The sequence below is a fragment of the Amblyraja radiata genome, chromosome X, assembly GCF_010909765.2.
Source record: "Amblyraja radiata isolate CabotCenter1 chromosome X, sAmbRad1.1.pri, whole genome shotgun sequence".
NCBI lineage: Eukaryota > Metazoa > Chordata > Chondrichthyes > Rajiformes > Rajidae > Amblyraja > Amblyraja radiata.
In genome coordinates this window covers 6,985,746-7,008,524 of record NC_045999.1, presented here as the reverse complement: position 1 = coordinate 7,008,524, position 22,779 = coordinate 6,985,746, and the positions used below count along the sequence as shown (strand labels likewise).

Sequence of the window (22,779 nt, the reverse complement as noted above, 5' to 3'; positions counted from 1 at the left end):
GAAGATAGACACAAAAAGCTGGAGTGACTCAGCGGGACAGGCAGCATCTCTGGAGAGAAGGAATGGGTGACGTTTAGGGTCGAGACCCTTCTTCAGACTAGTCAGGGAAAAGGGAAACAAGAGCTATAGACTGTGATGTAGAGAAATAAAGAACAATGAATGAAAGATATGCAAAAAGAAAACGAGAAGCTGGTGCAACTTGGATGGGGGAGGGATGGGGAGAGAGAGGGAATGCCAGGGTTGCTTGAAGTGAGAGAAATCAATATCATACCACTGGGTTGTAAGCTGCCCAAGCAAAATATGAGATGCTGTTCCTCCAATTTGCGTTTAGCCTCACTCTGACAATGGAGGAGACCTAGGACAGACAGGTCTGTGTGGGAATGGGAAGTGTTTAGCAACCGGAAGATCGGGTAGGTTCAGGGGGACTGAGCAAAGATGTTTCCCGAAACGATCACTCAGTCTCGTCAATGCACAAGAGTCCACATCTTGAACAACGGATACGGTAGATGAGGTTGGAGGAGGTGCGAGTGGTCCTCTGCCTAACCTTTATTTCCCCTTCTCTTTCAAAAGTCACTATTTCCTGCTGGGGCTCCTAACCCATCCTCAAATATGACCTTGGACAGTAAACGTCTGCAGGAGGTTGTTCTGTTCATCCATCCACTTGCAGTGGACACGCTAAACCAACTTCATTGCTCTCCCACACTGACCCATTTCAATTGCAGTTGCGAATTAACCTCAAGCCGCAGAATCAGAATCACACTTTATTCGCCAAGTATGTTTTGCAACATACGAGGAATTTCATTGGCCAGGTCAGTTTTACAATTAAAAGCAACAGATCACTCAAAAAAAACACATTTTAACATGAACATCCACCACAGTGACTCCTACACATTCCTCACTGTGATGGAAGGCGAAATAAAATTCAAGTCTCTTCCTTTTGTTCTTCCTTGGTCGGGGGCCTCGAGCCCTCCGTTGACGGGATGATCCTGAGTCCCGTAGCCGGTGGTGTTCGGGCCCTCCGCATCGGGGGGATGTCAGCTCCCCAGCGCCGGGCGATCGAACCTCGCGTCGGGGCTGGTCGAACCTTCCGCGACGTTGGAGCTCCCGACTCAGCCTCACCCGAGGCTGCGAGCCCTTGATGGTGATTCGGCAGTGGGAGCGATCCCAGGCAAGGGATCAGCTCCGATGTTAAGTCCGCGCCCCGCGGTGGGGCTCGCGACAGTCGGAGGAGGCTTCCAGCTCCATCGATGGTGGGCCGCAGAGCCCGGAAAATGTGATCGGAAAATTGATCACATCTCCGGGAAGGTAAGAGCTTGAAAAAAAGTTTCCCCCCGATCTCTCCCCCCCCCCCCCCCCCCCCCATCCCCCCACATAAAACAAACCGAAGAACACTAAAACAAACTTTTAACGCACTAAAAAATAACAAAAAGAAAGAAAATACGAACAGACTGCTGGCAGGGCAGCCATCTCCCCGGCGCCCCTGGTGGACCTGAATTGGGATTAAACAAACATTTCCAGTTCATATGTCTCTGGTGTAGCCAAATTAACATTTTTTTGTGTTAAGGAAATGTTCACACATCTCTAAAATTAAAGAGTAGTGTTAATTGGAATTTGAGGCATTGACTCTCTGAGGAATGGATGAAGCTTAATTTTATGTGTGTATAGTGACTCGTAAATCTGATAAAATAACACTCGTGGCTAATTGAGAGCATTTTATTACTTGTTAAATATGTTATTCTCAAGCAGACATGGAGGCCATTGGGCCCCATCGTGTATATGGAAACCTTGTGGAAGCTATTACTTAAATCTCAATTCTCTGCTCCTTCATAAGACCCCTAGTATGTGTTTTTCTTTTCAAATATTTATATAGTTCCAGTTTAAAAGCTAATTGCGAGGAAGCTTCTAGCTCCCTTTCATGCTGCTAATTAAAACAAAAGATTCATTTTTACCGCTGCCAATATTTCTTGGCAAGATGATTCAAAAAGGTGAACGGCACAATGTAAATACATCCCCATTCATCATCTCTCTCTCTCTCTCTGTACTGACAGATGCACTGCCTTTGACTAGGTGTTTGATCACCTCCATCTTCACCCAGTTTCCAGATTCCTATCATCTACAAGAAGCACCTCGACCCAAAGCGTCACCTATTCCTTTTCTCCAGAGATGCTGTCTGACCTGAGCTACTCCAGCTATTTTTTGTCTACCTAGCAATGATTTTTTTTTCACTGCATTTTCCATTTTAACAGCATATTTGAGAAGGGAATCCATTTTTATATAGAATAAATGTCTTAATCACTTGCATGTGGTGTGCAGCACGGTGCACATTTGCTAATTCGAAATATTATCAATATTACAAAGTGAGATAATATCTTCAGTGGCTGTAGGTTTTCCAATGTGTAGTTTCTAATGAAAATGCAGCGGGCAACAAATAGTATTCTGCTGCAGTAAAAAGCTATTAAGTTGGAAAGCGTGCAGGGAAGATTTAACATGTTGCCTGGACTCTAGGGACTGATTTATAGGGAGAGATTGAACAGCCTATGACTCCATTTTCTGTAGTGCCCGAAGCTGAGGGGTGATCATAGAGAGGTGTATAAAATCATGAGGGGAATAAAGATGCGGAATTCACGTCAATGGTGTTTTATCATTAATGTTTTATTATTATTAATGTTTAGTGTTTTCCGAGTCATTCGTAACTGTCACTGTATGTCGTGTTGTTACTTGTGGGCAGAGCACCAAGGCAAATTCCTTGTATGTGAATACTTGGCCAATAAATGTACTTACTTACACATTTTTTACCTAGGGTAGGGGAATGAACAACTGGGGGCATAGGTTTATAGAAGTGTAGAGGCGGAACCCATTGATTTATTAAGGTTAAGCATAACTTGTTTTTGTTCTCCAGGTCTCTGATGCACGCCACAAGATCTTTTTATATTATTAATAGGTTTACCACGTGATCAGTGCTCTTGTATCTTGTAACTTGCGTTGTGTGGTTTTGCAATGTTCTGCTTTCCGCCAGGACCCTTCCTCTGAAGAACGGTTTCACGTGGAGCTTCACTTCAGTCCAGGGGCTAAAGGCTGTGATGAGGATGAAAACGCTCCCACAGGGTCTGGCTTCCGTCCGGCATCTGCTGAGGTAAGTCACAGCGGGTTGACACAACCCCTTTACGAATCACAAAATAGTATACGCTGTTTTGTGCAGTGTTAACTTGGATTTATTAGCCCCAAATTCTCTTCCAGTTTTGTTTTTGTTTTTTTTTGTCAGCTGTGGCCTAATTAAAAGGCTCGTGTTACAAGGTTGTATGACTCAGTCTCACTCAAGAGACTCGGAGCTTTCTGTTTTTACTTGCAGGATCACTCTTTGGTTCCATCTCAAGCCATTGTTGCTGGATTTTTTGCTCGAGGAAGACTTCAGTTGAGGAATAATATCTTGTGAATGTGATCAAGTAGATTTTCATTTGGCAGAGTTTCAGTTTAGCAAATCATGAATTTGCACGATTCTGCTTTTGTTTTTTTATTTATTTTTTTCATTTTTATATCTCTCCTTCTGAAACCAGTGAATATCTCTGCAGCCTTCGAAGATACCCAGTCAGAGACAACTTCCATAAAGGATAATTAAAAACGATCAAGTGCTCTAATCATGAGAATGTTACTTACAGCAACATACAGCATAGCATTTGTAAACATTCAAGCAAATCTAAAATTATATAACAGTAAAATACATGTTCTGCTACTACTACACTCCCTTACTCTTTTACTGTTCTATATATTTGACTAGGATGATTTTAATCTGCGTCATTCCATAAAATGGGCATGATCTGGAGCTGAAATTAATAGTTTCTGATGCCTGGACATACGTACTCCAATTTTACTCAGACATTTAGACACAATAGCAGGTGTTGTGAAAGGTGGAGTCTGAACAACCATGAAAGTAATCTGAAATGTAAAAGGTGTAAAGTGAAACTATAAAATCAGAAACTGCACCAAGATTATTTATAGATGCAAAAAAGAGGCATGTGGGTCATCTTGCTTGTGTTTGCTCTTTGTAGATGTATCTAATTAGTCCTTCTTCCACATAGTGATAACAGTGTGGAAACAGGCCCTTCGGCCCAACTCGCCCACACCGGCCAACAATTTCCCAGCTACACTAGTACCACTTGCTTGCGCTTGGTCCATATCCCTCCAAACCTGTCCTATCCATGTACCTGTCCAACTGTTCCTTAAAGGATGGAATAGTCCCAGCCTCAACTACCTCCTATAGGCAGGTTGTTCAACACACCCACCACCCTTTGTATGAAAAAGTTACCCCTCGGATTCCTATTACATCTTTTCCCCTTCACCTTGAACCTATGTCCTCTGGTCTTCGATTCCCCTTCTCTGGGCAAATGATTCTGTACGTCTACGCGATCTATTCCTCTCATGATTTTGTATACCTCTTTAAGATCTCCCCTCATCCTCCTACGTTCTATGGAATAGAGACCCAGCCAACTCAACCTCTCCCTATCGATCATACTCTCTAGTCCTGGCAACATCCTTGACAATATCTTTCCTATAACATGGTGCCCAGAACTGAACACAATATTCTAAATGTGGTCGCACCAACGTCTTATACAACTGCAACATGACCTCCCAACTTCTATACTCAATACTCTGACTCTTGAAGACCAAAGTGCCAAAGGCCTCTTTGACCACCTTATCTACCTGCGACACGACCTTGTCGGAACCATGCACCTGTACTGGATCCCTCTGCTCTACAACACTACCCAGAGGCCTACCCTTTACAATGTAGATCCTGCCCTTGTTCGACGTCCAAAATTGCAACACCTCGCACTTCTCTGTATTAAATTCCATCAACCATTCCTCTGCCCTCCTGGCCAATCGATCCAAATCCTGCTGCAATTGTTCACAACCATCTTCACTATCTGCAAAACCACTTACTTTTGTATCATCAGCAAACTCACACTTGCTAATCTTGCCCTGTATGTTCTCATCCAAATCATTAATGTAGATGACAAACAGTAACGGGCCTAGTACTGAACCCTGATGCACACCACTGGTCACAGGCCTCCAGTCTGAGAAGCAACCTTCCACCATTAGCCTCTGCTTTCTTCCTTGGAGCCAATTTGCTATCCGTTCAGCTCTCGCCTTACTGAAGTCCATGTACACAACATCTACAGCTCTGCCCTCATCAACCATTTTGGTCACATTTTCAAAAAAATCAATCAGATTTGTGATACATGACCTCCCACATACAAAACCATGCTGACTATCCCTAATCAACCCTTGCCCATCCAAATACCTATATATCCAATATTTAACCAATTTATTTATTTCAGACAAATTTGCATCAATTTGCTAATAGCTGCCCAATATAACAACTATTTGAAATCACTCTTTTTCTCGTTTATACATTGTTTACCGAGTACCATGTTTACATATTCTGTTGTGCTGCTGGGTGTAAGAATGTCTTTGTTCTGTCTGGGACATGTGACAATAAAACACTCTTGACTATTGATCCTGATCTAGCATCCTTGCTAGTCTTCATTAGTTAAGTCTTTCTGAGTTTGGTTGTAATGACATTTCTTGTCTCTGTAGAATGAAGGTGGCTCCAAGACCGATCAGGGCAGCATGGAAGACCTTTCAGAGAATCGAGGGAATGATGATGTGGATGGATTTCTTCCGGCATTGCCAGCCGAGTCTTTTCACACCCACAGGAAGTCTGCCCTGACCAAGGCTCGGAAAATGGGCTCCATGGAGGTAAATATGGAGGGTGTTTGCACGCACGGTTTGTATTTGGTGCATGTGTTGAATTGTTTCTGGTCCAAGGGAAACAAAGTCAGCGTTTCGCTGTTACCATCGACTCACCATGTCCGTGCTGATCAGTGATCGCTGAACACTACCACTATCCTAGTGACAAGTAACATTTTTTTTTAACCAAAGCCAATTATCCTACCAACCTGTACATTTTTGGAATGTGGGAGAAAACCGGAGCTCCCGGAGAAAACACGCGGGGAGAACGCACAAACTCAGCACCGGCAGCACCCATAGTCAGGAGCGAACCCGGGTCTCTGGCGTTGTAAGGCAGCAACTCAACCACTGCGCCACCGTGCTGCCCTCGCAACCTTCAGCCTAGTCATCATCCTGAGATGTACCTTTGGCCACAACGTTATCCAGCACTGGCAGATTCCTAAGCAAGTTATTGAAAATAATCTATATATTGCAGTAACACCACTGCTCCCTTTTCCATGCCTCAATCCCACATACTTTACAATTTTATAGCTCCTTTTTGGCAGAGTGTTTAATTGTCTTCATCAATACTGTGCACGTGAAATTCTTTGTCTGCTTACTGTTGGACCTTTGGTGAATTATTCTCTCTGGTTTTCCTTTTTCCAATTCATTTATTACATATTTGAAGTTTTATTCACCATAATTTAAATGTTTTGCAGCACATTCATGAGATCAGTGGTTTGCATGAGGGAACTGAATGTAATACGTTTGCATTTGCCCGTGCATGGGTGGGTTTGGTAATTGTGAGAAGGATACAAAGAAGGTTCAAGACAAATGAGCAAATACATAATAGATGCAGTATAAAGTGGTTAAATGTGAAGTTATCCTCTACAATGGAAACAAAATAAAAGGCAGAGTGTGTGGACAAACTGGATTGTTCTCTCTGGGTTTATAAAAGCATATGGCTCATTGACCTTCATTGCAGGAGGATGTCTTCCTACAGGGCCTTGGTCAAATGACTCCTTGATTGTTCAAAAAAAATGAATGAGTGAGGTTCACCTGATTGTATGGTGGGCACACACAAAATGCTGGAGTAACTCAGCGGGACAGGCAGCGTTTCCGGAGAGAAGGAATGGATGACGTTTCGGGTCGAGACCCGTCTTCAGATATATGGTGGGGCTGTTGTGTTTGGTGTTATTGTTGACCAGGCTGAATTCATTGGAGTTTGGAAGAATGAAAGGAGCTCACAAAGATGCAGGGAGGGTGTTCTCCCGGGTGGGGTTTTAAAACCAGAATGACATATGGAGAAAGATATTTAAGACTGAGCAGGAGACTTTTCAAATGACAATCTAAATCATGAAAGACTGTGGAGGCCAAGTCACTGAACATATTTTAAGAAGGAAAGAGATTTCTGGACATAAAATTAATGAAGAGGTGTGGAGAGAGAGCAGGAAAATGCTGCTGGGATAAAAGAATTGGCCATGATTGTATTGAGTGACAGAGCATGTTTAAAGTCCCCAAATTTAAATTCATTTCTTTTAAACTTCTGCTAGTTTAGATGTTTGTACCTTTCTAGTTAATTGTGCAAATGATCAATTTGGTCATTGTTTCTTATTTGAATACATTATTTTCAGGATGTGGCTGTCAGTGGAAAGCCTAGTATTTATTAAGTGGGGTTGCTGAACTTTACTTTCATTCTCCTTGGTGATTAGTTATACCAGCTCAGAAGGCTGAAGCCACAGACATGGCAGATTGGGGAAGTGTTTTCTTCCGCAGTGAGTATTTGTGAATGGTGTTGGTTCACAGAGAGCGCGCAGACCTCTAGAATATTCAACTGTAACATAACCACTGTAACCCCTGTGCCCTCTAAGATCTTTCCATCTCTCATCGATGTCTCATCAAACTTTCCACCATCATTCCTCGTATCCAATCAAGTCAAGACCAAATTTTGCGTGTTGGACTTAATGTTGAACCACATTCCATATGCGTAATCTTATAAATAGGAATGCAGATGACCAAATGATTGATGTACTGATTTAGATTGTCATTTGTAGTTTTAAGCTGGAGAGTGTTTAATGTTGATCTTGTAATTTATTCATTTTACTAATAACTGTAATTCCATCATAAGCACTCTGCATCTGAAGAGTTCTACAGATGTTATTTTAAAATTCTCATCCTTGATTTTTAAATCCCTAAGTAGGCACTCCTCTGTCTGTCTCTGTAATGTTGTCTAGCTCTTGAGCTTTGCGATCTTTCTGCTCCTCAAATTCTGTCCTCTGATCATCCCTAAATTTAATCACGCTGCTATTGACAGCTGCGTCAGACTGCCAGAGCCCTAAACTGCAGATATTCCTCCCTAAACCTCCGTCTCTTTCCTATTTCCAAGATCCTCTTTAAAATCTCCATCTTTAATTTAGCATGTGACCCAAGCTTCACCAGTCATCTCCTTATATGGATCTGTCTAATTTATTTTGTTTTCCTTTGAAGTTCTTGGCGTGGTTTTGCAATGATAAAGACGTTATATTAATGGAATTCAATTTATTCGAAGAATCTCAAGTAAAATATTTTATCAAATATTCATAAACATATTTGAGATATTTTGATTTAATTGTACTTTTCCCTGATTATAGACTCTTGCATTTCAGATTCCTGAATCACAGTACAAACCTAATCTATTTCAATCTGACGATTTGACTTTAAAGCTTAATGTTTTTTTGGTGTATCATTGCAGAAAGTTGTTTCCAGCGTCCTTGACCCGCTTGGAAGCAGTAAAGGGCCTGTCCCACTGTACGAGGTAAATCAAGAGTTCTCCCGAGTTCCCCTGATTCGAACTCGGAGAATTACGGTAATAGCCGTTCGTTGGTACTCGGGGCTCTTGTGGACATTTTTCACAGTGATGAAAAGACTTCACGAGTTTCCGCGTTTCCCGAGTACCTGCCGTTAGCATTACGAGCCGCTACGAGACATCCTCGAGCTCCGACGTAGCCGCTAGGCACATTCTACGTACTTACCACAAGTTTGATTTTTTTTAAACTCGGGAGAACTCTTGAACAGTGGGACAGGCCCTTTAGTCAGTTAATAACCACTTTGTCTCTTAATCAGGGGCTGCATTCCGCTCCAAGATATAAATGAGTAATCGAAGTTGCATCTGGATCTGCGTGTCATTGGGAAAGCTACCATTTATGGCCCATTGTAACTGCCCTTGGGAAGGTGGTGGTGTGTCACCACTTGAATTGCTATGGTCCTTCTGTTGAAGATATTTCCACAGTTCTGTTGGGTTTTGCACTCTGAGAAGATAAAGGACCACTGATGTATTTCCAAGATGGGGGAACCACTGGTGGTGCGTTCCCTAGTGACTGCTGCCCTTGTTTCTCTTGGTAGCACAGGTTGCAAGCTGGGAAGGTGCTGTTGCAATGGCCTCGGTGAGTAACTGTAGGCACAAGAAATTACAGGCGCTGGAATCTAGACCAAAACGCATCACGCTGGACAAACTCACGGGATCAGGAAGTATCTGTGGTGGGAATGGACAGATGATATTTTGGGTCAAGAACCTCCTTCAGCATCTACTGTAATTCAAATGATTGAAGAAGCAACATCGGATGCAGGTCCGAGTGACTCCTGTGGTGACATCCTTGGTTGGGATGATTGCCGTTCAAAGACCTCAAGCATTTTCCTTATATGAGGCGTAGCTCGATCATTAAAAAGTTTTCTCCTTATTGACCATTGATTTTACTGTTACCTTGGAGCTTAATGTCTCTCCGGGGATGAATAAAGTTTCGTATCGTACATGTCATATTCAGTCAAATCTCAAATCTGCATTCAGTTTTTTTAGGCTGGAGTGAGTGGTTCTGCTGAAACACAAACTTGGCATTGGGGAGTAGATTGGCTAGTAAGCGATGCTTGTCAGCAATGGCATTGATACATTGCTTCACTTAGTTGATCAAGAGTAGTCCGTGTGCTAATTAACTAGATTGGATTTGTCATGCTTTTGATTTTTTTTTTAAAAGCTGCATAAGCAATTTTTCACATTGCTGGGAAGATACAAGTGTTGCCATTGTAAAGATCTTTAGTACTCCATCCTAGTTTTGTCTGGTCTCTCATCCTATGCTGTCAAATGCTCTTGGCCATTTAGAAACATAGAAAATAGATGCAGGAGGAGGCCATTCGGCCCTTCGAGCCAGCACTGCCATTCATTGTGATCATGGCTGATCGTCCCCTGTCAATAACCTGCGCCTGCCTTCTCCCTATATCCCTTGATTCCACTAGCCCCTAGAACTCTATCTAACTCTCTCGTAAATCCATCCAGTGACTTGGCCTCCACTGCCCTCTGTGGCAGGGAATTCCATAAATTCACAACTCTCTGGGTGAAAAAGTTTTTTCTCACCTCAGTCTTAAATGACCTCCCTTTTATTCTAAGACTGTGGCCCCTGGTTCTGGACTCGCCCAACATTGGGAACATTTTTCCTGCATCTAGCTTGTCCAGTCCTTTTATAATGTTATATGTTTCTATAAGATCCCCCTCATCCTTCTAAACTCCAGTGAATACAAGCCTAGTCTTTTCAATCTCAAGCCTTCTTGATATCACTCAGCATAAATCAAATTGGCTAAAGATTAGGTTTTGTGATGAATGGAAACTTGGGAGAAATCTTAGACTGGTATAAAAGATAGTCTTGTCTGCCTGATGCAATGATGGTAAAAGATTCCCTGGCCTGAATGCCGAATTCCTCTGTGTCCCATCTATCATTCCTCCCGGAAGCATTATTATTTGATGCAGATTGATCATCCATCTCATGCACTGTTGCCGAAAGGTTGTCAGATCAGCTTATCTCCAGGATATTGATTTATCTTTGATGTAAGATGTACAACAATAATGGCCATGCTCCATATCACTGAAGCACCAGCAAACACTACCATTCAAAAGTAGATGCAAATTGGGGATGGTGATTATAAAAATTGAAGGACTAAGTGGTTAATGAGAAGGGACTTGAAAGATATGTATTTCAGATTATAATTCAAACATCCCTCTGAAGGGGCAACAAGCTAATGAAGACTTTAATTCAATAAATTAAAAAAAAAACTGTAGATGGAGGAAGATGACCCAGCAAGTCAGAAAGCATCTAGAGAGAGAAACTGCTATCATTTTAGGTTGAAGATTCTGCCTGAATTGCTGAATTACTAGCAGAGAATGCATGCTATTTTTATTTACAATTCCCCAATTTTGGATTGAGAAGGAAAACTTGGAAATGTATTTAAGAAGGAATTGCAGATGCTGGAAAATTGAAGGTAGACAAAAATGCTGGAGAAACTCAGCAGATGCAACAGCATCTATGGAGCGAAGGAAATAGGCAACGTTTCGGGCCGAAACCCTTCTTCAGACCTTGTAAATTTATCTTGTAAACTTGTAAATGTAAATGTAAACTTGGAAATGTATCTGATATTCCCAGACCTAACCTGGTTCAGCAGAAGTATTCTCGAGGCAGAGGATGCTCCCGGTCACTAATATCCCAAATAGCGTCATGCTATCCGGGACCCTGTCTATTAGTAAACTGTGGGACGGGAGAGATTAACTTAAAGTCATTATTTGTGGAAAGGAGCAATGTATTTTGTCAGTATATATAATCAACGTAATAAAGACTTTGAGTTGACAGCTCCTCCAGCCATTCGCTTCCCCGGGAGACCTGGAGTATATGATGCTCCCTTGGGTTTGCATCAGGTCTGGTGCCATTAGCCAACAATCTTCCTGTAACGCGAACTGTCTCGCAATGCATTATACAGCTGATCCTCACACTGTCATACTGGCTTGTGACTCAAGATCCAGCAATTAGTTTGATTCTTAAAGTCCCCCTTTAGGTTAGGCTCAGTTAGGAATGGACGTTAAATGCCAACATTGCCAGTGACGTCCACATTCTGCGAATTAACAAATAACTTTAAAATAAAACAACTGACTCCCAGGAATGTGCTGGCAGCCACCACACAGCTGGGGAAAGCAGGGCTCCCATAAATAGCCCTGGTATAATTACCCACTCTTATACGGGTCATGTTTTCTGAATTTGGACGTGTGTCATGATCAACAGTCTGATCAAGCAATCAAGAAATTATGGAATGTGCATGAGAGCTGAGACTGCTGGAGAACGTCGGTGGAACGTTTTACGCATTAACTCATGTGCCTGGTAATCAGTGCTGACCAAACTACCAGAGGTTAAAAGATATCATGGAGGCCTTGGTTCCATGCTCCTCGGCTTTCCATTTTAAACACCAGCTAAATGGAATGTTGATCTGCATTGTTCAAAAGGTGCGTGTCTGAAGGTTGAAACCTGAAGGGCCTGTCCCACTGTACGAGCTAATTCAAGAGCTCTCCCGAGTTTAAAAAAAAAATCAAACTCGTGGTAAGCACGGAGAATGAACGTAGCGGGTACGTCGGAGCTCGGGACATCTCTTAGCGGCTCGTAACGCTAACGGCAGGTACTCGGGAAACGTGGTAAGCTCGTGAAGATTTTTCAACATGTTGAAAAATGTCCACGAGAGCCCCGAGTACCTACGAGCAGCCATTATCGTAATTCTCCGAGTTCGAATCGGGGGAAACTCGGGAGAACTCTTGAATTACCTCGTACAGTGGGACAGGCCCTTCAAGAGAATCATTTAGAGGGGACACAGAATTTGCAAAGAAAATGTTAAGTTCAGGTGTTAGTTCTGTATAAAGCATGGTTAGAAGTCAAGGGCATACAGGCTTCAACTTGGAAGAAACACTAAAGGGCCTGTCCCACTGTACGAGGTAATTCAAGAGTTCTCCCAAGTTCTCCCCTTATTCGAGCTCGTGTAATGTACGTAGCAGGTACTTAGGAGCTCGTACGAGTAACGGTAGGTTCTCGGGAAATCCGGTAAACACGTGACGTTTTTTCAACACGGTGAAAAATGTGCACGAGTAAAAAAATACTCGTGATGAAAACAATTGTTACTTTTAGAGCTGCTACCTCTCTGTGATAGAAATCAGGGTTTAATCCTGACCTTGATCCTGTCTCTGTGGAGTTTGCACGTTCTCTCTGTGATTCTCTGGTGCTGTAAGGTAGCAATTCTACCGCGGCGCTACTGTGCCGCCCTTAAACACTGCATTTTGTTTTGCCTGTCTGAAGGGACTGTCTCTGCGGTTGTGCCGCACACTGTTCCTCCCGCTCCACTTGCTGCTGCAGGACCTTTTGACACAGAAAGTCTTTTCAAATCAGAAATTACCTTCAAATTGTCCAATTGTTTTCTCTTCTATATATGTTTTAATATTTTTTATTAGAAGCAAACATATTTTGAAGTATAGTTACATATTATACTTCAATTGGACAGTGAAAAAAACTTTTCATATACATCAATCATACATTATTAAAATTTTCAATTGTCAATTAATTCTGCTTCTAGTGTTTTTTTTATATAGATAGAAAGAATGAGAAAGAGAGAAAAAGAAGTACAAATATCAAAAAAGAGAAAAGGTGGAATGAATTACTTATAATACGTCATTGGAGATAAATTCGTAGATTATAAAGTTTAACTTTTCATCTAATCCTGAGTTCAAGCCTCAGTTGGGTTTTCGTGCTGGGCCAATCTATCCCTTCAAATTGTTCATGAATGGAGCCCATATTTTAACAAAAAGTTCTTGTTTGTCCATTAAGACGTGTCTAATTCTTCTAGATGTAGGGTCTCCGACATTTCCATAATCCACATTTTAATTGTGGGGGTTATAGGGCCTTTGCAAAATTTTAATATTAATTTTTTCCCAGTTATACTGTAGTCGAGGAAGTTTCTTTGGCTTGTTGTGAGTGTTAAACTTTGTTCTGTTATCCCAAGTATTATCTGGACATATTTTTGGAATAATTTCTGAAGTTGTTAATATTAAATTGGATCCAGGTTCTCTTCTATTTAAAGCATCTCTCCTTTTGTTACTAGGTGCTGTCAGAAAGTTCCCCTAAGTACACTGGATACCGGCTCTTGGTTCCACCATATTCCAAGCAGATCTCTGACGTGAAGCAGAGCGGACTAGGTAAGAGATTTTGATTTGGTGGAGTATCTAGAATGACAATTGTTATATGGCCTAACTATCCACATGGCGTCAGGGGCTGTGGGGAGAAGGCAGGTGAATGGGGTTAAGGTGGAACGATAGATCGGCCATGGTTGAATGGCGGAGTAGACTTAATGGGCCATCTGGCCTAATTCTGTTCCTATCAGTTATGAACTTATAAAGTGACCTTGTGCTTGCAAACCAGAGCCTTGAATGCTAACATGGAATGGCAGTACAGTACTTGTTATAAAGGAGATTTCAACCAAACTTCACTGAGGAACCTTTCATCAGCATCAGGTTGAAAATCTGTTCCTGATTTTCAAAATTCAGCTGGAGATTTGAGGCAAACCATTGACCGGCCCATGGTATAAAGGACAGGGTATAGCGGAGACTCGCAGGAGTCCGGCCAAGAATCAGCCGCAACACAAAGGTGTGTGAACGAAACACATTTATTATTATTATTACAGTGCTGCTCCCTGCTCCTCAAAAGGGCACGGGCGTTGCCCGACCTTAAATACCTCCAAGGGTCAACCCCGTGACCTGCGCCTCCCACACAGACACACCTAACTCCTCCATTCTGCCCGTGGCCTACCACCAGGTGCCACCACAGTACCTCCCCCCCCCCCCCCCCCCCCCAGAACCAGAGGCACAAAAACGGACGGGACGCCGAATGAGGCGGCCAGATAGTGTAGATACGTCCTCCCGCACAGGGGACTGGCCCAGTCCAGAATAATTCAAGGGGACCCGGGACGGCGGGCGCCCACGACGGGGAGGTTGAGCCACCTGTACTGGCTCGCTCCAGAACCGAAGGTTCTCTCTTCCCGTGGCCTACCATCAGGTGCGACCACAGGGCACATTTGGAATTGGACATTAATTTGAGGATGATTTGACCTGTGGGGCTGTAAACACCATGATGAAAGGTGGGATGGACCTGGGTAGCTCTTGTATGAGTGGCACTAAGAAGATGGGCCAAATGGCCTTCTGTGCTGTAGGTTTTCTGTAATCCATTTCTATGCTAAATCTACGATAGACACAATGCTGGAGTAACTCAGCGGGACAGGCAGCATCTCTGGAGAGAAGGAATGGGTGACGTTTTGGGTCGAGACCCTTCTTCAGACTGATTTATTTTTTTGAAAGGGGGAGAAACATGCAACATCCTACATTTTATAAATAAGTACAGAAGAGAAAATATAATTATAGACTCTGTTATAGTTAGAATCTTGTCTCCAGCTTTTTATGTCATGCAGGAATAATGGAAGTGTCGGATTAAGATGCACTATCGTGGTACATTGGGGAGATAAAATAGGATAGCTTTTCATTAGATGAAGATTAAGAGGAGCTTTGAAATAAAAGTTAATATTTTGCAAGATAAATAGAGAAATTTGCCAGTGGTATTAATTTAATAACTGAGGGAAAGACACAAGATCTTTGAAGGAACTGTGAGATTAGGAAGATATTTTAATGAATGGAGTGTACTGGCAGAGTAGCGAAACTCAAAGTTAAGGAGGATGTGGAAGCTCTTTGATAAACTGTTTCTGCACTGTAAAATCTATTTTTTTAAGCATTTAGAAGTAGTCATGTTGCCAAATACATCACATAGTTGCATGATAACACTTCCTGTAACTGAATATCAGGGAGATTAGGCTTCTGGGCTTTATTTTTACTCCTGGAGGACAGGTGTGGAAACTAGAACGAATGTTTTATGACTATTAGTGGTCTCTGGAGAGAAGGAATGGGTGATAGAAACATAGAAAATAGGTGCAGGAGTAGGCCATTCGGCCCTTCGAGCCTGTACCGCCATTCAATATGATCATCGCTGATCATCCAACTCAGTATCCTGTACCTGCCTTCTGTACATACCCCCTAATCCCTTTAGCCACAAGGGCCACATCTAATTGATGTTTCGGGTCGAGACCCTTCTTCAGACTGATCAGTCAGTCAGGATACATTGTGTGGCATTTGGAGCAGTGTGGGATAGGAAGTGCTGCTGCAGGGTTGGGGTTAACCAACATTCATTCTTCAGCTGTGTGTCACTTCCCATGTTACTGGGCTGTGCCACTCTGGGAATGTTTGATGCAGACATGGGATGCCCGGACCCACAAATGATCTGTTTACAGGCGTTAGTAGGCCCTCCTTTGACAAACACAAATAAAGTGGAATTAGAGGTGAAATATGTTGTAATAATTGCTTGGCTTGTATGTGCACACTTGATTAAATTGATTTGAAAGATATAGTGTCATAATCATACTTTATTAGACAAATATGTTTTGCAACATACGAGGAATTTGATTTGCCATAGTCATGCCAATAAAAAGCAAACCACACAAAATACATTTTAACATAAACATCCACCACAGTGACCCCTCCACATTCCTCACTGTGATGGAAGGCGGAAAAAAAGTTCAATCTCTTCTTCTTTGTTCTCCCGCGGTCGGGGGCCTCGAGCCTTCTGCTGACGGGGCAATCTTGGCTCCCGTAGCCGGAGGTCGGGCACTCCGCTTTGGGGCGATCAAGCTCCCGCATCGGGGGAGGGGGGAGGGGATCTCAGCTCCCCGCGCCGGGTGATCGGACCCCGGGTCGGGGCAGGTCGAACCGCCTACGAGCTTCCCAACATCAGCCTCTACCCGAGACTGCGAGCTCCTCGATGTTGAAATCCGCAGGTTGCGGTTGGAGTGTCAATCCCAGGCAAGGGATTGCAGGCTCCAATGGCAAGTCCACGACCCCGCGGTGAAGCTCAAAATGAGTCTCGAGCAAGACCGCCAGCTCCATGATGTTAGGCCGCAGAGCGACCAGAGATACGATCCAGAAAACAATCCCATCTCTGGCAAGGTAAGAGATTGAAAAAAGTTTCATAAAACAAACCAGAAAACATTAACACAAACTTATTAAAACACATTAAAAATAACAGAAAAGACAAAGACATACAGACCGTTGGCGAGGCTGCCATCGATGACGGCTCCACCCGGTGGAAACAGGCCATTCAGCCCACTGAGTCAATTCTGACTATTGATCACCTGCCCCGCTAGTTCTGATATACATATATATATATATATATATGAATGAATATTGGATACAGCAAAAAGGAGTATCTTAGCAAGTGCAAGGGTGGTAGAGAGGATTAAAGGGCAAGGGAAGGGTGGCAGAGCTTTTGTTCCATTTGGAATGAGAACCATAGGCACTATGCAATCTTGGCATTGGAGTAACGCCTTTGGGGAAAGGTTGATTCTTGATTAATATTGCTAATTGAATGCATGTGTAATAGCTATCAGTGGCACTCGTTTCGACATTTGGTTCCAGCGTCTTCAATGCAATCAAATATTATAGAGCTGAGTACACCTTGTAGCCTTTGTTCTTGAGCACATTGAGTGTTGTTGATCAAAGCCAATATCTTCCCTTTAGTTTTTGGAGGGCTGTCGGGCTGAAGGAGATTACACAGGAGTGCGGCAAAGACCATTCAGATTCAGATTCAGATTCAGATTCAATTTTAATTGTCATTGTCAGTGTACAGTACAGAGACAACGAAATGCATTTAGCATCTCCCTGGAAGAGCGACATAGCAAATGATTTGAATAAATAATAATAAGTGTCCGGGGGGGGGTGGGTGATTGGCAGTCACCGAGGTACGTTGTTGAGTAGAGTGACAGCCGCCGGGAAGAAGCTGTTCCTGGACCTGCTGGTTCAGCAACGGAGAGACCTGTAGCGCCTCCCGGGTGGTAGGAGGGTAAACAGTCCATGGTTGGGGTGAGAGCAGTCCTTGGCGATGCTGAGCGCCCTCCGCAGACAACGCTTGCTTTGGACAGACTCAATGGAGGGGAGCGAGGAATCGGTGATGCATTGGGCAATTTTCACCACCCTCTGCAATGCCTTCCGGTCGGAGACAGAGCAGTTGCCATACCATACTGTGATGCAGTTGGTAAGGATGCTTACCATGGTTGTAGATTGGCAAGGAGGGAATTTCTAGAGACCTCCAGTGATATTGTTAGGATCCAATGCTGGTAGGATTCCAGCTCTGTTTTCATGAGGTTTACCTGACTGGTGGTCCTTGCTACTTCAACCATTGGGTATTCTCCATCTATACCTACCCCATACTGCAATCTGACCCGACTCGTGCTCTGTGAATGCCCAGCTGGCTTCTGCTCCCCACTCCCCTCCTTCAAGCAGTGAGCTACCCATCAGCATTAAAATTAACTTTTTAGTTGACTGACTGAATAACAATAACTCTTCTGCAGATATTCACAGCGTCCCATGCTTGCACAAACATGGTCATACAGTGTGGAAACGGGGCCTTCAGCCCAACTTGCTGATGCCGACCAACATGCCCCATCTACACTTGTCCCATCTGCCAGCGCTTGGCCCATATCCATCTAAACCTACTCGGTCCATGTTCCTGTACAAATGTCTCTTAAATGTTATGATAATATACCTGCCTCAACCACCTCCTACGTTCTATATACCCACCACCCTTGGTGTATTTGGGAAAAAAAGTGAACTCTCGGGTTCCTATTAAATCTTTCCTCTCTCACCTTAAACCTATGTCCTCTGGTTCTCGATTACCCTATTCTGGGCAAAAGACTGCATTAACCCAATCAATTCCTCCCATGATGTGTGTACTCCTCTATAAGATCACCCTTCATCCTCCTGCTTTCCAAGGAATAAAGCCCTAGCCTACTCAACCTCTCCCTATAGCTCAGTCCCTCGAGTCCTGGCAACATCCTCGTAAATCTTCTCTGCACCCTTTCTATCTTTCCTATAATATGGTGACCAAAACTGAAGACCATACTCTAAATGTGGCCTCACCAATGTCTTATACAACTGTAACATGACCGTCTAACTTCTACACTCCTATCAATGTCATTTTATCTAAATAGAAACACGGAGCCATCTTGGAGTCATTATCGACTCCATTTATTTTTCTTCCTCCACAACAAGTTCACAAATGGGAAACGGTGCGAGGATTTAAATTTGCAAAACAGTCTGTGAATTTCCTTTTCCATCTCATTTTGTTTTCCAAGAAGGGCCCTGTGAAAAGAAAATACAGAACACCGCCAAACCGCTCACTCTTCTTGCAGCTGCCAAAATGGAATGTGAAGCCTTGTTTGAGCTTTGGCACTCTGTTACACGCTTCTGGGATTTTAAGCTGCCGAGTGAATGGCAGGATAGAAGGAAAGCATTGTGGAGCGTTCCTTAGGCTCTTTGTTCTTGAGCATTCCTGGATAAAAAAACATTGCTTGCATTGGGAAGAGGCGCTTAGTGCTATTCATAGAACAGCAATCAATGGTCAAAGAATTGTGTGCAAACGGAGGCTCGGTTGGTAAAGGCTCTGCCAGTGTAACACGGCGAGCAACAACTCCAACTGACTTGGCCATAGATCCTGTGGTTTGAGGTTGCAAAAACAATCGGACACACTTCATCAGTATTTCACTGGCTTGGCACATCCAGAGCTCTGAAAAAGGCAAATTCTAAGAGCAAATTATTTTTCTCTGCCGACTTCGCCACTTCCCTGTACTCTGCATGCAAGTCTAGACCACGTTATCAATTAACACCAAAGGCATTGTTGCCAACCCAATTCCAGTGATTCCGCACTTGTATGCTTTCTAAAGGGCCTGTCCCACTTGGGCTGTCATTTACGCGACAGGGCGGGAGTGACTGACACGCTACAGTCACGCACGTCATCATGCGTCCGCACAGCCGTCTGGAGCGCGTGACGTCATTTGAAGAGAGACACAAAATGCAGGAGTAACTCAGTGGGACCGGCAGCATCTCTGGAGAGAAGGAGTGGATGATGTTTCGGGTCGAGACTCTTCTTCAGTCTGAAGAAGGGTCTCGACCCGAAACGTCACCCATTGCTTCTCTCCAGAGATGCTGCCGGTCCCGCCGAGTTACTCCTGCATTTTGTGTCTATCTCCAATCGTCTTGGCCCCGCTCTGGAAGTAGGAGTGGGGGCGGATCTGGAGCCGTGAGCCCCAGGCCGAGTTCGGCGATCGTTTGCCTGCTTCTGCTGCTGTTGGAGGTGAGACGTTGCGCCACGCCAGGGTCTTGGGCCTGTTCCACTTTGGCCGTCAGTTACGCGACAGGCCGGTGGTGTGCGAAGATTTCGTGCAGGACGAAGTCCACACTCCTCCACACCACTCCCTTCACCCGTCCCGCGCTGCCCACACGCTAGCAGGTCGCGTAAATGGCGCGCGAATGACAACCAAGTGGGACAGGCCCTTAACATATCACTGCATGAGTGATCAAGAGACTCTGACTGCCTTCCCTACCTCAGGCTACTTGGGCTAGTTTAGAATCTCCAGTCTCCGGGATGGCTGCTGATGGCCTCAAGTTCAATAGCGTAGTTATCTTAGAACCTGCTTACTTGTTAACCAATTGAGGACGGAAGGAACTGCAGATGCTGGTTTAGACCGAAGAGAGGCACAAAATGCTGGAATAACTCAGTGGGTCAGGAAGCATCTTCGGAGAAAAGGAAGATTCCACCCTTGGACTCCACCCTATGGACTCCACCCTTCCCGAGGCCATGTGTTGCCAGCCCTGTTTTGTTCTGGCCTTCTCTGTCTTTCAGTCTGAAGCAGGGTTCCAACCTGAAACGTCAATATTCCTTTTCTTCAGAGGTGCTGCCTGACCCGCTGAGTTACTCCAGAATTTTGTGTCAATCTGAGGAATTGAGTTTGTATTAAACGGTTTAGTGCCTTTATTCTATTGATGGGCCTGGTTTATTAGCTTACATTGCGTTTGCTGAAAGTGTCCCCCTGGAGCAGTCTTGATGATTGTGTAGCCCAGTGATTTAACGGGAGAAATGACACCACATCACAACTACTTGTTTCTGCACACTTCCATATCAATGCATTTGGAATGGCTGGAAACAAGTTAAGTGACAAGAGGAAAATGTGCACACTGATATTTGAATGATTCCTCACTCTTAAAGGCTTGTCCCACTTTCACAACCTTTTTTACTCGTGTAATTCATGTTGAAAAAACGCCCCGACCTACTCGATGCCACGAGTACCTACGACTAGCATCACGACCTGCTACGACCTACCTAAGAAATCCTACGACCTTGTGTCGACCATGCTGCAAGTATGAGTCAAGGGCAAACGCGGCGGAGGTCGTGAAAGTGAGAGGCCCGTTACCAGTTGGAGACTTCAGTTTGTTCAATGTCATCTTGCAGAACAGCAGTCCATTCTGGTAACAGAAAATCTGCAAATATGTGAGGATATTTAAAGCGATAATATTGGAAATTGCACTTTTGAACTTCATGTTTTGGAGTTGGAGTGCTGGTTTAGAGGATTTTTTTGTGACGCAGTGCTATTAACTAAAAATAAAGAGACAGATTCAAAGTAAAATCAATTTTCATTTTGGCATTACACTGCTGTCTTGTACATCCTTTGTGGATTTCTTCAAGAGGGTGTAATCCACAACCATGTCTGTATTTCCCTAAGTGAATAGAATTGTCATTTAAATGTTTTGTTTGTGTTCTTCTGCCTGCTCCATCCTTTCACTGAGTGCAATCAGTTCAGTGTTTTCTCTGCTGCTTTACCCCAGTGACATTTTTCAACTGTGAACCAGACTGCTGAGCTTTAACAGACTCATTTAAGTAGTAGCCTGTTAAAGTTCACTGTCCAAACTCTTGCATGAAGGGACTCTTGTGAGGGACACTGGAGCTTCTGTAACTACACCACCAGCTGGAAACAAATTGAATGTTATTTACGAATAAGTTATTTAAAGTTTGACTTAAAAGTTTCCTTGTATATTGTGATTTAAAAGAATCTTTTGAATATTATGGGTGGGTCTTGCATTTCATCCAACTTACAACTTGGGTTTAGTTTAGAGATACAGAGTGGAAGCAGGCCCTTCGGCCCACCCACCAGCGATCCCTGCACACCAACGCTGGTTCTCACACCCTAGGGATAATTTACAATGATACCAAGCCAATTAATCTACAAACCTGTATGTCTTTGGAGTGTGGAAGGAAACCAGAGACTCAGAGAAAACCCATACAGGTAAAGGGGCGAACATACAAACACTGTGTAGACAACTCTGAATCAAACCTGGATCTCTGGTGCTGTAAGGCAGCAACTCTACCGCTGCGCCACCGTGCCACCCAGAACCAAATTTCGATTCAATGCAGATTTTGATATATCTCTCTCCACCTCCAAGCATGAAGAGCTTCACAGTCTAGTTCTTTAATTATAAGAACAGTCCAAGATAATTAATTCCGTACAAGTTGATAAGATATAACAGCCTTGCCTTACAATAACCTTTGCGCAATGACCTTTTTAGAGGTGTATCAAATCATGAGGGAATCTTCTTCCCCAGGGTAAGGGAATCAAAAACTAGACGACATGGGTCTGAGGTGAGAGGGGAAAGATGTATTAGGATCCTGAGGAACAACTTTTTCATACAAAGGGATAGTGGGTATATGGCATGAGATGCCACAGGAAGTAATGCAGGCAGATTCAATTACAACATTTAACAGACATTTGGACAGTTGAATGGATAGGAAAGATTTGGATTAAAATGGGCCAAATATGGGCAAATGAGACGAGCTTAGATATGGCATATTGTTCAGCATTGATGAGTTGAGCTGAATGGCCTGTCAGTGCGACTCTGTGAGAAGGCAAGGACGAGGGAGGCAGTGGAGAGCGACACCTGGTAGGGTCGCCAACATAGTCTACGAGGCCCTTCATAGGTAGACTCAAAATGCTGGCGTAACTCAGCGGGTGAGGCAGCATCTCTGGAGAGGAGGAATGGCAACGTTTTTCAGACGCCCATTCCTCCTCCAGACTGAATCTTCTTCAAGCTTCCATCTTTAGCAAACCCTTCACCAGCAACCGCACTGTCCAGTTGACGTGGCTGTTGTTGCAGTTCATGTTGTTGCCCCTGGCCGACGGCACTTTCTGCAGGCTGCCACCACCGACAGGTTGCCCTCTGTCACCGTGGGGTTCCCTCATCTCACCAGCGGAAGCAACTTCCCGTCCGCATTTGCTTTGCCCGCTCCTTCACCCCCCCCCCCCCCA

The 22,779-nt window shown here is 43.8% G+C and overlaps 1 protein-coding gene across 5 annotated transcripts in view; it reads left to right on the top strand.

Annotated features, from left to right (window-relative positions):
- The window catches only part of LOC116968289 (inositol hexakisphosphate and diphosphoinositol-pentakisphosphate kinase 2-like), a 142,168-nt gene that overhangs the window by 83,389 nt on the left and 36,000 nt on the right, over positions 1–22,779 (top strand). For all 5 annotated transcript variants that reach the window (XM_033015010.1, XM_033015008.1, XM_033015007.1 and 2 more), the window contains exons 23-25: positions 3,017–3,133; positions 5,593–5,754; positions 13,654–13,747. In XM_033015010.1, coding sequence (XP_032870901.1) covers positions 3,017–3,133; positions 5,593–5,754; positions 13,654–13,747 — 373 coding nt within the window. The remainder of the gene's footprint in view (positions 1–3,016; positions 3,134–5,592; positions 5,755–13,653; positions 13,748–22,779) is intronic.